This window comes from Macaca nemestrina, chromosome 5 (genome assembly GCF_043159975.1).
Source record: "Macaca nemestrina isolate mMacNem1 chromosome 5, mMacNem.hap1, whole genome shotgun sequence".
In the NCBI taxonomy this organism is placed as follows: domain Eukaryota; kingdom Metazoa; phylum Chordata; class Mammalia; order Primates; family Cercopithecidae; genus Macaca; species Macaca nemestrina.
This window is the reverse complement of record NC_092129.1, coordinates 125,732,043-125,744,818: the sequence shown is the minus strand read 5'-3', so window position 1 is coordinate 125,744,818 and position 12,776 is coordinate 125,732,043. Positions and strand designations below refer to the sequence as shown.

General features: G+C 37.7%; 1 protein-coding gene across 3 annotated transcripts; it reads left to right on the top strand.

Moving 5' to 3' along the window:
- Positions 1 to 3,312: 3,312 nt before the first annotated feature.
- On the top strand, positions 3,313 to 12,376 carry LOC105479534 (KIAA1586 ortholog). Of its 3 annotated transcripts, XM_011737529.3 has the most exons (4): positions 3,314 to 3,583; positions 4,155 to 4,238; positions 7,492 to 7,572; positions 9,385 to 12,376. In XM_011737529.3, the coding sequence occupies exons 1-4, from the start codon at positions 3,563 to 3,565 to the stop codon at positions 11,560 to 11,562; spliced, it is 2,364 nt and encodes a 787-aa protein (XP_011735831.2). In that variant the 5' UTR covers positions 3,314 to 3,562; the 3' UTR covers positions 11,563 to 12,376. The 3 variants fall into 3 exon arrangements, with proteins under 3 accessions (XP_011735832.2, XP_011735831.2, XP_070952106.1); XM_011737530.3 differs by lacking the exon at positions 7,492 to 7,572 and having other exon boundaries at positions 3,313 to 3,583; XM_071096005.1 differs by lacking the exons at positions 3,314 to 3,583; positions 4,155 to 4,238 and adding an exon at positions 4,793 to 4,859.
- The last annotated feature ends 400 nt before the right edge of the window (positions 12,377 to 12,776 follow it).

Sequence of the window (12,776 nt, the reverse complement as noted above, 5' to 3'; positions counted from 1 at the left end):
CTCTTTGATGCCAAGACAGCAAGGAACATACACAAGCATCAAGATCACTTTGGAAAACACAACCTCACCAAATAAACTAAATAAGGTAGCAGGTGCCAATCCCAGAGAGACAGAGATATGTGACGTTTCAGACAGAGAATTCAAAATAGCTGTTTTGAGAAAACTCAAAGAAATTCAAGCTAACACAGAAAAGGGATTCAGAATCCTATCAGGCAAATTTAATAAAGAAATTGAAATAATTAAGTAGAATCCAGCAGAAATTCGGGAGTTGAAAAATGTAATTGACATACCAAAGAGTCTCTTAGTAGTAGAGTTGATCAAACAGAAGAAAGAATAAGTGAACTTGAAGACAGGTTACATGAAAATATACAGTCAGAGAGGACAAAAGAAAGAAGAACAAAAAAGAATGAAGCACACCTACAAGACCTAGAAAATAGCCTCAAAAGTGCACATCTAAGAGGTATTGGCCTTAAAGAAAAGCTAGAGAGAGAGAGACAGGGGTAGAAAGTTTATCCAAAGGGGGCAGGCACGGTGGTTCACGCCTGTGATCCCAGCACTTTGGGAGGCTAAGGCAGGTGGATCAGGTCAGGAGTTCAAGACCAGCCTGGCAAACATGGCAAAACCCTGTCTCAACTAAAACTACAAAAATTAGCCAGGCATGATGGCAGCTGCCTGTAATCTCAGCTACTCAGGAGGCTGAGGCAGGAAAATCACTTGAACCTGACAGATGGAGGTTGCAGTGAGCCGAGATTGCACCACTGCACTCCAGCCTGGGCGACAGAGCGAGACTTCATCTCAAAAAACAAAACAAAAAAAAAAAAAAAAAGAGAGAGAGAGAGAGAAAGCTTATCCAAAGGGATAATAACAGAGAACTTTCCAAAACTAGGGAAACATACTATTATCCAAGTACAAGAAGATTATAGAACATCAAGCAGATTTAACCCAAAGAAGATTACCTCAAGGCACTTAAAATCAAACTCTATGTTTAAGAGACATAACTTAAAGTAATAAAAGCCTTCTATGACAAGCTCATAGCCAACATTATACTGAACAGGGAAAAGTTGAAAGCATTCCCCCTGAGAACTGGAATAAAACAAGGATGTCCACTTTCACCACTTCTGTTCAACATAGTACTGGAAGTCCTAGTCAGAGCAATCAGACAAGAGAAAGAAATAAAGGGCATCCAAATTGGTAAAGACGAAGTCAAACTGTTGCTGTTTGCTGATGATATGATCATATACCTAGAAAACCCTAAAGACCCATCCAAAAAGCTCCTAGAACTGGTAAAAGAATTCAGTAAAGTTTCAAGATACAAAATTAATGTCTAAAATCGGTAGCTCTGCTATACCAACAGCAACCAAGCTGAGAATCAAATCAACAACTCAACCCCTTTTACAATAGCTATAAAAATTAAATACATAAATACAATAAGGTACTTAAGAATATACCTACCCAAAGAGGTGAAGAACCTCTACAAGGAAAACTACAAAACACTGCTGAAAGAAATCATAGACGACACAAACAAATGGAAACACATCCCATGCTCATGGATGGCCAGAATCAATATTGTGAAAATGATCATACTGCCAAAAGCAATCTACAAACTCAGTGCAATTCCCATCAAAATACTACCATTATTTTTCACAGAACTAGGAAAAACAATTCTAAAATTCATATGGAACCAAAAAAGAGCCCACATAGCCAAAGCAAGACTAAACAAAAACAAGAAATCTAGAGGCATCACATTACCCAACTTCAAACTATATACAAAGCCATAGTCACCAAAACAGCATAGTGCTGGTAATACAAATAGGCACATAGACCAACAGAACAGAATAGAAACCCAGAAATAAAACCAAATACTTGTAGCCAACTGATCTTCAGCAAAGCAAACAAAAACATAAAGTGAGGAAAGGAAACCCTTTTCTGCAAATGATGCTGGGATAATTGGTGACCCACATGCTGAATTAAACTGGATCTTCATCTCTCACCTTATACAAAAATCAACTCAAGTGCATCGAAGACTTAAATCTAAGACCTGAAACCATGAAAATTGTACAAGATAACACCGGAAAAAACCTAGACATTGGCTTAGGTAAAGACTTCGTGACCAAGAACCCAAAAGCAAATGTAACAGAAACAAAGAAAAATAGACGACACTTAATTAAACTAAAAAGCTTCTGCACAGCAAAAGAAATAATCAGCAGAGTTAACAGACAACCCACTGAGTAGGAGAAAATCTTCACAATCTATACATCCGACAAAGGACTAATATCAAGAATCTACAAAGAACTCAAACAAATCAGCAAGGAAAAAAAAAACCCATTGAAAAGTGAGCTTAGGACATGAATAGACAACTCTCAAAAGAATATATGCAAATGGCCAACAAACATATGGAAAAAATGCTCAACATGGCTAATTTTCAGGAAAATGTAAATCAAAACTACAATGCGATTCCACCTTACTCCTGCAAGAATGACCATAATCAAAAAACCAAAAAATAACAGATGTTGGCATGGATGTAGTGAAAAGGGAACACTTTCACACTGTTAGTAGAAATGTAAGCTAGTACAACCATTGTGGAAAACAGTGTGGAGATTCTTTAAAGAACTAAAAGTAGATCTACGATTTGATCCAGCAAGCTTACTACTAGGAAATGCAATACCCACAGAAGAATAAGCCATTATACAAAAAAGATTCTTGCACATGCATATTTATAGCAGCATAATTTGTAATTGCATAAATATAGAACCATCCTAAATGCCCATCAATCAACAAGAGAATAAATAAAATGGTGTATATACACATACACACACACACACACACACACACACACACACACCATGGAAGAGAACTCAGCCATAAAAAAGAGCAAATAATGGTATTCACAGCAACCTGGATGGAACTGGAGACTACTATTCTAAGTAATGTAACTCAGGAATGGAAAATCAAATGTTGTATGTTCTCACTCATAAGTGGAAGCTAAGCTATGAGAACACAAAGGCGTAAGAATGATACACAGGACTTTGGGGATTCAGGGGAAAGGGTAGGAGGGGGTGAGGGATTAAAGACATTGGGTACAGGGTACACTGCTTGTTCACCTTCGAAGACACCTTCGCTGTAGTTCAGAGTCCTTTTCCATTCTATTTTAGTAGAGCAACAGCGAAGGAAGACACCTACTAAACAGCGAAGGAAGACACCTTCGCTGTAGTTCAGACTCCTTTTCCATTCTTCATCCACGCGCGGGGGAGTCGCGCGCCGCGGTCGCCCGGCGGGTAGGAACTACCATCCCAGCATCCTACGCGGCGCAGGGAAGGAAGCCCGGGAATGAGAGAAAGCGGCTCTGAGGGGATAGCGGGCCAGTGAGGGCCGCCCGTGTTTTGAAGCGGTTTTCGTCTCTTTCCGCTGGGGGCCTCGGAGCTCACGCTGGGGCGGGTCCCGGTAGCGCGAGGCGGTGCAGGGCGGGAAGGGGAGTCGTGGCGGCTGCGGCGGCGGGGACAGCAGCGACGGCGGCGGCAGGGACAGCAGGAGCAGTGGTGCTGTCCGCACGGCCGTCGGAGACATGGGAGACCCGGGGTCGGAGGTGAGTAGTCGAGTGAGGGCCCTGGCGTTCTCAGAGGCGAACCGCGAAGGGTTTGTGTTTTCTGCCGTCTGAGGCCTGGTGCTCCATCGCAGCCTCTGGGCGAGACCTCTCCAGCCTCTTGGGCCGACCCCAGCTCTGGGGCCTGGTGCGTGTCTGAGCCAGGAACCCGCAGCAACAATGGCCGCCCGTCCCCCCGCACGGGGCCCGGCGTTCGTTGTGGCCCCCGCTGGGCCAGTGGGAGCGACGTTTTAAGGCAGGATTGCCCTTCGGTGTTGAGCTTGCGTTCCTTCTTCTGGAGTAGATAAGGGGAATTCCAGAGTCCTCCTTCTGGAGTAGATAAGGGGAATTCTGAGAGGCTGGTACTGCGTTTTCAGCGTTGAGTCCCTGCAGCTCCGCACATGCTGTGGCAAGAGCCGACTGCTCGAGTTCTGTTCCTGGTCGGGTTTGCGTGAAATTGTGCTCAGTTCGTTTTCCTCAAGAGCTCTTTGTTTTTAATTGTTCCTTTCGGAAACGCTCTCTTCCTACAAGAATGTGGCTGAACAGATAAGCATGTTTTGGCTTGTTTTTATAGATAATAGAATCTGTCCCTCCAGCTGGCCCTGAGGCATCTGAGTCAACAACGGATGAAAATGAAGACGACATTCAGTTTGTCAGTGTAAGTAGCAACTGATGATTGGGTTTTTCCCAGAGTAAAAGACTATGGTGGGCCCTTATGTAATTTTACCTCACCTGGTCATTTAATGTTTATGAGTGTCTAATACATACTAGACACTGTGGAGCATGGCACAGGATTGGGATCTTTACCAAAAGAGCTGTCTGAGCCACCCCCGTAGCCATCACAAAGAGCATGGCCTAAAGAACGTGCTGTACACTTAATCTCACCCCCTACCTTTCATTTAGACTTAAGATAAAATGCTGGTCTCTAAGACGCTGTTTTGAAATGGAGCAAGAGTAACTTCTAAAGGCGACACAGAGGAAGGAGCAGCTAATGATGAGCAAGGTCGTAGAAAACAGGAAGGGTTGCGAGAGCCCAGAATCTTAGCGTTATGGTGCTTCTAACATGAAGGCAAATAGCTTGAAGATTTCGCTAACCTCTGAGATCATCATGTTACAGCATAGTACGGTTGATGCTCATAATGAAGAATCCTGCATCACTGGGAACATGCTCTATTTTTCTGAGTTTCTTCCCTTTGGGACAGTAGTTTTCAAGCCTTAGTAAGTATAGACAGGCAGATTCCTGGGCCCCGCTGCAGACCTACCGAATCAGAATTTCAAGGTGGGGCCTAGGAATTCTCATTTTCAGACAAGTGCAGGGACATGTGGATTTCTGAGCACACTTTGTACAGCATTGGTTTCCAAAGCAGAAGGGGGTGTTTTATGATGTATTTTGGGATGATTTTCATCCATAGTTATTGGAGTTTTAGAAAGGCTTTGTGTAAAGTGGTATCTCAGCTACTAGGCAGAAAATAGTTCTGTCCCAAACTCCTCTTTTGGAATGCCGTAGTTAGTTGCAGTTTGGTATTCAAGCTGTAGAAGTTTTCTTTAATGGAGTGTCTAATGTTTCTGTGTTTTTTAGTTTTTGTAGGTTTAGGGTGACTTTGTAAGTCACTTGTTTTTTAAATTAAAATTTCCTCCCTAAACATTGTTTTGTTAACATCGTTGTTTTCGTTTTGTGTAGAAGTTCTTTACACTGTCACTTTCTGGACATTTTTCCCAATTAATATTGTGTGTATATTTTGTTCCTGACATTTGGTAACCTTTCTAAATATTGATGGTACCAAGGGGGATTATTTGCCTACTCTGCCTTCACGGTTATGGAGTAAGCAATGTAACTCGAAATCGAAGAGCAGTGGTTTCTGTTTTTTTTTAACGATAAACATTTGGGAAAGGATTTCATGGGTCTTTAGGAAAAATAATTTTGGTTCCTCTTAACTGGTATAAAAACAGGAATAATTGGGACAGATGATCTTGATGAGTTTTTGTGCATCTGTATGTAGAAGTGACACTCGTCTGATTCATGATCCATGTATCGTTGAGAAACACAGATGGGCTGTACAAAATTAAGTTTGGAAAAGTAAATAGGTATAGATTTGTGTAATATCCTGAGGAACAAATCACTATATTTTAAATTCTGAGTTAATATATAGGCTGTGTTTAGCTGAGGTTTAAATTACTTTAAATTCTATTATAAATATTCTTCTGCATCTTTTCATAAAATATTTTGTGTATCCAGCATGATAGAACCCTTTATATTTAACCCTGTTCAAAATAGAGGATCAAAGGTTTGACAGCTCTTATATGGAAAAGTGACTTACATGCTGTCAGTGTAATTGCAGTACCAGAAAGAACATAGTAAAACATCCCTGTTGCATTTCAGTGGTGCCACGTAAAAGACAATAACTTAATTCTACTTTAAAATGCACTCAGACAACTTTCCTTTGTAACCCCATCCTATACTGGGCTCTACCAGGATATGCTTATTTCTCTGTGTTTTTTATAGTACCATCCAGTAAAGATGCAATGCTGCTGGGTATAGTTCTCTATTTGTGGGTTCTTCATATTAAAAGAAAAAAAAATGTGTTACGTCTTGATATATTCTGCTTTGGATTCCTTAGTCTTTTCATATAAATGTTGATTATCCAGGCTTCATTCTGCGTTGTGGCACAGAATCCTCTTTGTGTTCTGTCATGTACCTAGCCTCCTAAATAAACAATATGCTGAAAGAAAGGAATGATGAAAGATTTGGGGATATAAAAAGAGCCCTTACCTTGATGTAAATTTTATTGAAATATAGTACATATACAGGGAAGTTTACTTCCTCCTTGCCATCGCTATTTTTGTACCACATTGCCATTTGTCTAGATTGATTATCTTGTTTGTATTCTTCCCACATACTCTCCTATGTGGTTAACCTTCTTGAAACAGCTCTAATAATGTTCCCATCTTGATGTTATTTATTGATTCCTTTGCCTATAGAATAAAATCTAGACTTTTGACTAGGGCATTTATGGCCTGGTCTATGATGAGGGTAGTGTATATGTAAAGAAAGGATCAAGAAGATTCAGAGTTTGATGTTTGGCTGTATAGTGATGTGGAGGATAAAGCAGGGTTATCAAAGACCTTCGTTATTTTGAAGTTAGCTATCTAAGAGATTACTGATAATCGTTTCAGTTAAAAAAAAATTGTACTAGGAAATCTATATCTTTTTTTTTTAATGAGGTAGAGCCAGGGGTGGGTTTTTCACTGTGTTGCCCAGGCTGGAGTTGAACTCCTGGGCTCAAGTGATCCTCCTGCCTCAGCCTCCTGAGCAGCTGAGACTGGCACTGTGCCTAGCTGAAATCTGTATCTTTTTAAATCAATGTCTGTGCTATTTCCCATTTTGAAAGGAATCTACATGCAGGAACATTATTACATGTTAATGTACTCTGACTCTTTTCCCATGCTTTTTTTTTTTTTTTTTTTTTTTGAGACAGTGTCTTGCTCTAAATTTTATCTAGGCTGGAATGTGATGGCATAATTATAGCTCACTGTAGCCCCACCTTCCTGGGCTCCAGTGATCCTCGCACCTCAGCCTCCCAAGTAGCTGGGATTACAGGTGTGAGCCACCACACCCATCTGATTTTTTATTTTTGTAGAGTTGGGGTCTCACTATGTTGCCCGGGCTGGTCTTGAACTTCTGAGCTCAAGTGATCCTCCTGCCTTGGCCTCCCAGTGTGCTAGGATTACAAGTATGAGCCATTGCTCCCAGCCCCTTTGCCCCTTTTGTTTCTAATTAGTCTGTGCCACTTGCAAGATTTTCTTGAGAATCTTTGCCGATTCCAACTAAAAAAATCTCCCACTAATTGTTAAATTTAAGTTTAATTTGAATGATTGTTCATGACTTGTAAATTTGCCCACTTCCTTTTTAGGAAGGACCATCGAGACCTGTTCTTGAATACATCCATCTGGTCTGTGGTGATAATGAAAACCCTAGCACCTATTATAGTGATGTAAGCACATTATATTTGTGTTTGTTCAGTTTTCTTGTTAAGTGCAGTAGTGTGTTGGAGGTGGCTTGAACTGGATCATAAGAACTAATTGTTGGCCAGGCATGGTGGCTCTTGCCTGTAATCCCAGCACTTTGGGAGGCTGAGGCGGTTGGACCACTTGAGGCCAGGAGTTCGAGACCAGCCTGGCCAACAAGGTGAAACCGCCGTCTCTACTAAAAATACAAAAAATTAGCCAGGCATGGTGGCACGTGCCTATAATCCCTGCTACTCGGGAGGCTGAGGCAGGAGAATAGCTTGAACCTGGGAGGTGAAGGTTGCAGTGAACCGAGATTGTGCTATTGCGCTCCACCCTGGGCAACAGAGCAAGACTCTGTCTCAAAAAAAAAAAAAATCTAGTTGTTAAACTTTCAGAAATTTTATGAGCTGATTGTAAACAGAGCAGTTATTACAAATTAAAGTATATAAATGTACAAGTACATAAATGTTCATTATATTTAACGTAATACTTAATACATCATTTCTTGCTATCTGTGCACTTGAGGTTATTTGCATCTATTGGTAGAAAAACTATTAATAAATAGTGTCCTGCTGCAGTATTGGTAGAACATTATCCCATTGTAATCAGTAAAATACAAACTAGAGTTTGAGTTATTATTTGTTGATTAAATTTAAGAAAGTGAAGGATAGAATGTTAATGCAGATTAAATTTTAAAGTGTGATGTGTCTCTGCTAGACTAAATGCGATACAAAAAATTGAGGAAGTTGCTTTGCAATATTCCAAAACTCAGCCAGGCGTGGTGGCTCACACCTATAATCCCAGCCCTTTGGGAGGCCAAGGCTGGCAGATCACTTGAGGTCAGGAGTTCGAGACCAGCCTGCCCAATATAGTGAAACCTCATCTCTACCAAAGATACAAAAATTAGCCGGGCATGGTGGTGCATGCCTATAGTCCCAACTAATCAGCTGGTGTGGTGGCGTGTGCCTATAATTTCAGCTACTCGGGAGGCAGAGACATGAGAATTGCTTGAACCTGGGAGGTGGAGGTTACAGTGCACTGAGATCGCACCACTGCACTCCAGCTTGGGTGACACAGCAAGACTCCATCTCAAAAAAAAAAAATTTTTTTTTAACTCTTCATTAGTTCAGAAGGATGTTGATGTCATTGATGAATGAGTAAAACTCTAATATATGTCTTTATTGTTTCACTTTCATCTTATTCATTAATGTAATTGAAAATATTATCCACCCTTCATGTTGCTACTACAGTCAGCCCTTCATATACTGTGGGTTCCACATCCATGGATTCAGCCAACTGTAGATGGAAAATATTTTTTAAAATAATAAATAAAAATACAATAATAAAATACATATTAAAAAGTAATATAAAAACTATTTTGTGGCATATTATATTAAGTATTAAAAATAATCTAGAAATGACTTAAAGTATACGGGAAGATATGCAAAGGTTGAGTGCAAATACTTCATTTTATACAAGGGACTTGAGCATGGGAGGATGTTGCTATGGGGAGGTGCAAATAGCATACTTATTTGCAAATCATATGACCAACCTTTTTGCTAATTGGATGATAATAATTCATAGTCAAATTTTGTGAAACTGTTGTTGGTTGTAGAATTTTAAAAATTAATAGTGGTTTTTTCAAGAAATAGCAAGTTATATTGATGTTATAGATATAAACTGAAAATCAGGTTAAATGTTTAAGTTTAAAATTTATTTCCAAAATTAGATAAAGAATAAGAGAACTTTTTACATTATTTTTGAATTTTACTTACATATGTAAAATTATTTTTCAGATTCTATTTCCTAAAATGCCAAAACGACAGGGTGATTTTTTGCATTTTTTAAATATGAAGAAGGTGAAAACAGACACAGAAAATAATGAAGTGAGCAAAAATCATTGTGAATTGTCTAAGGCAAAGGAACCACATTTCGAGTATATTGAACAACCAATCATTGAAGAAAAGCCATCACGTTCATCAAAGGAAGAAATAGATAATCTTGTGCTTCCAGATTGTTGGAATGAAAAACAAGCATTTATGTTTACAGAGCAATACAAATGGCTTGAAATAAAAGAAGGTAAATTAGGATGTAAGGATTGTTCAACAGTTCGGCATTTGGGATCGAAAGCAGAAAAGCATGTCCATGTGTCCAAGGAATGGATTGCATATTTAGTAACCCCTAATGGCAGTAATAAAACTACTAGGCAAGCTTCTCTACGAAAAAAAATTAGGGAACATGATGTTTCTAAAGCCCATGGTAAAATTCAGGATTTGTTAAAGGAATCAACAAATGATTCAATTTCTAATTTAGTGCATAAACAAAATAATAAAAATATTGATGCTACTGTAAAAGTTTTCAATACTGTTTACAGTTTAGTAAAACATAATAGACCTTTATCTGATATTGAGGGGGCAATAGAATTACAGGAAAAAAATGGAGAGGTAAATTGTTTGAATACACGTTACAGTGCAACAAGAATAGCAGAACATATTGCAAAAGAAATGAAGATGAAGATATTTAAGAATATTATAGAAGAGAATGCCAAAATCTGTATCATAATTGATGAGGCATCTACAGTTTCAAAGAAAAGCACCCTAGTGATTTATCTCCAGTGCACAATTCAGTCAGCTCCTGCACCTGTTATGTTATTTGTGGCTTTAAAAGAATTGGTGTCAACTACAGCAGAGTATATTTTCAATACATTATTGACTACTTTAAATGATTGTGGTTTTACAAATGAATATTTGAAAGCAAATTTAATTGCATTTTGTTCTGATGGTGCTAATACAATCCTGGGAAGAAAGTCTGGAGTAGCTACAAAATTGTTAGAAAATTTTCCTGAAATCATCATTTGGAACTGTTTAAATCATCGATTACAATTGTCACTTGATGATTCTATATCTGAAATAAAACAAATTAATCATTTTAAAATATTTCTTGATAAAATTTATTCTATTTATCATCAACCTAATAAAAATCAAACCAACCCTCTAGAAACTGTAGCTAAAGAACTTGAAACTGAAATTATTAAAATTGGTCGGGTAATGGGACCAAGATGGGCAGCATGTAGTTTACAAGCTGCTACTGCTGTATGGCATGCATATCCTATATTATATATGCATTTTTCTCATTCTTTCTGTGGTTTGGCAAAGAGATTAGCTAACATTAATTTCTTACAAGACCTTGCTTTAATGATTGACATTCTTGAAGAATTTTCAGTACTTTCAACTGCATTACAGTCAAGATCAACTAATATTCAGAAAGCACAAAAATTGATCAAACGTACCATAAGAGCTTTGGAAAATTTAAAAATTGGTACTGGAAAGTATGAATCTCAAATTGAAGATTTGATCAAGTCAGATAAGTTTAAAGATATTCCATTTAATAAAAACAATAAATTTAATGCTCTTCCTAGGAATATATTACTAGACAATATAATTCAGCACATGAACCTACGCCTTTTATCTGACGGAAACCATGAAAGTATTTTTAATTACTTTGATTTGCTAGAACCTTCTACATGGCCTTATGAAGAAATAACTTCACCATGGATAGCTGGTGAAAAAAAATTATTTCATTTGTGTGAAATTTTAAAATGTGAAGTTGATTTGAATGATTTTCGGGAATTTGTAAATAATAATATAAAATCAAACAATGTTTCAATTCCTGCAACTATACAGAAAGCTAAAAAGATAGTTAGCACCATTGCAATCAATAGTGCTGAAGCTGAAAGGGGTTTCCATTTAATGAACATAATTTGTACAAGGGTGAGAAATAGTTTGACAATAGATCATGTGTCAGATTTAATGACAATAAATTTATTGGGGAAAGAACTAGCAGATGGGGATGCAACACCATTTGTAAAATCCTGGTCAAATTGCAACCACAGGTTGGCTACAGATACAAGAGTTCGGCAAAAGTCAACAAAAGTCTTCCATGAGAATCAATTGGCTTTATGGAACTTACAATAGAATATTGTATATGTTTTTTATCATCTGTAAATTATGTACTGCACATCCTTTATGTACATAAAGTTTTTTTTTTTTTTTTTTTTTGGAAAGCCAGTTAAACTTTTGTCAGCACGTTGCTGTTTAAAAGGCGTTCTCTAAGAAGATAATCTTGAAGATTGGTTTTAGGAGCTATAGGTTTTTAGACATTGGCCCATGTTTCCTAGAATGGGTCATAATACGTATTCCATGAAGTTCTGTACAGAACAAACACTATTTATAATTTTGTACTGTTTTACTTTAAGGATGCAAAAAATAACAGGACTCAGATAAGTTCTAAGCCCTGGAGGTTATATCAAATAAAGGAGAAATGGAATAAAAACTATAAGCCTTTTGGCTCTTGTCTTTCTCATTTCCATATCTGTGCTATCTAGTATGGTAGCCACTAGCTACATGTGGCTGATCAGCTTAAGGACTAAAAGTAAAATTTTAATGTATTTAATTTTACCTAAGAAAACTGAAACGATGTAAAATATTTTTCTGCTTAGCTTTACTGTTTTTCAGGTAGACATTTTACTCTGTTACCTTGCATAAGATATGGTTGTTGTAGTGTGCCTGTCAAACTTGTGTGTCATTTCCAATATTGAATATAAACGTATTGCTCATAGATATGATACTGCTGTCAGCAGATGGATTCAATGCAAGTTATTTTTTCTATGAATTGATGTAACATCATGTGTATCAGAATATTTTATGCAAACAACAGGAATTACAGTGATTCCTGTGTAAATTGTAACTGGTAATTGAAATACTTATTTTAATCATGATTAAATTATTTTTCTAGTTTACACATGAATATGAGCAAATTTTTAAATTTAAAATGAAGGCATACTGAAAAAGAATCAAGTGGAGATGCAGAACCTAGTACAACTGGAACAGTAAAGAGACTCGAAGGTATGTTGCAGATTTGACAATGAATGGCAATTGCAGTTTGCTGTGGCAGAGCAAAGCAAGCTGCTGTTTAAGAAACAATTAAAGATGAAGTAGGAAAATTGAGACTTCAGCAGATGTAGAATGAATTGGGTAAATTATATTTCATATGCCAAAAAGAATCAATGAAATTAAGTCACCTGAAATCAGAATTAACAAGAGTTTTTAAAAACAATTTTAGAAGGAACTAAAGTTGTAAGTTTGGCCAGATGTGAAATAGCTGAGATTCTTTTTTTGTTGTTATTTTT

Excerpts from the sequence above, each read along its gene's own strand:
- LOC105479534 (XM_011737529.3), top strand. The coding sequence starts at position 3,563 with ATGGGAGACCCGGGGTCGGAG. Across the intron at positions 3,584-4,154 it reads TGGGAGACCCGGGGTCGGAG|ATAATAGAATCTGTCCCTCC; the intron begins GTGAGTAGTCGA and ends TTGTTTTTATAG. Across the intron at positions 4,239-7,491 it reads ACGACATTCAGTTTGTCAGT|GAAGGACCATCGAGACCTGT; the intron begins GTAAGTAGCAAC and ends CTTCCTTTTTAG.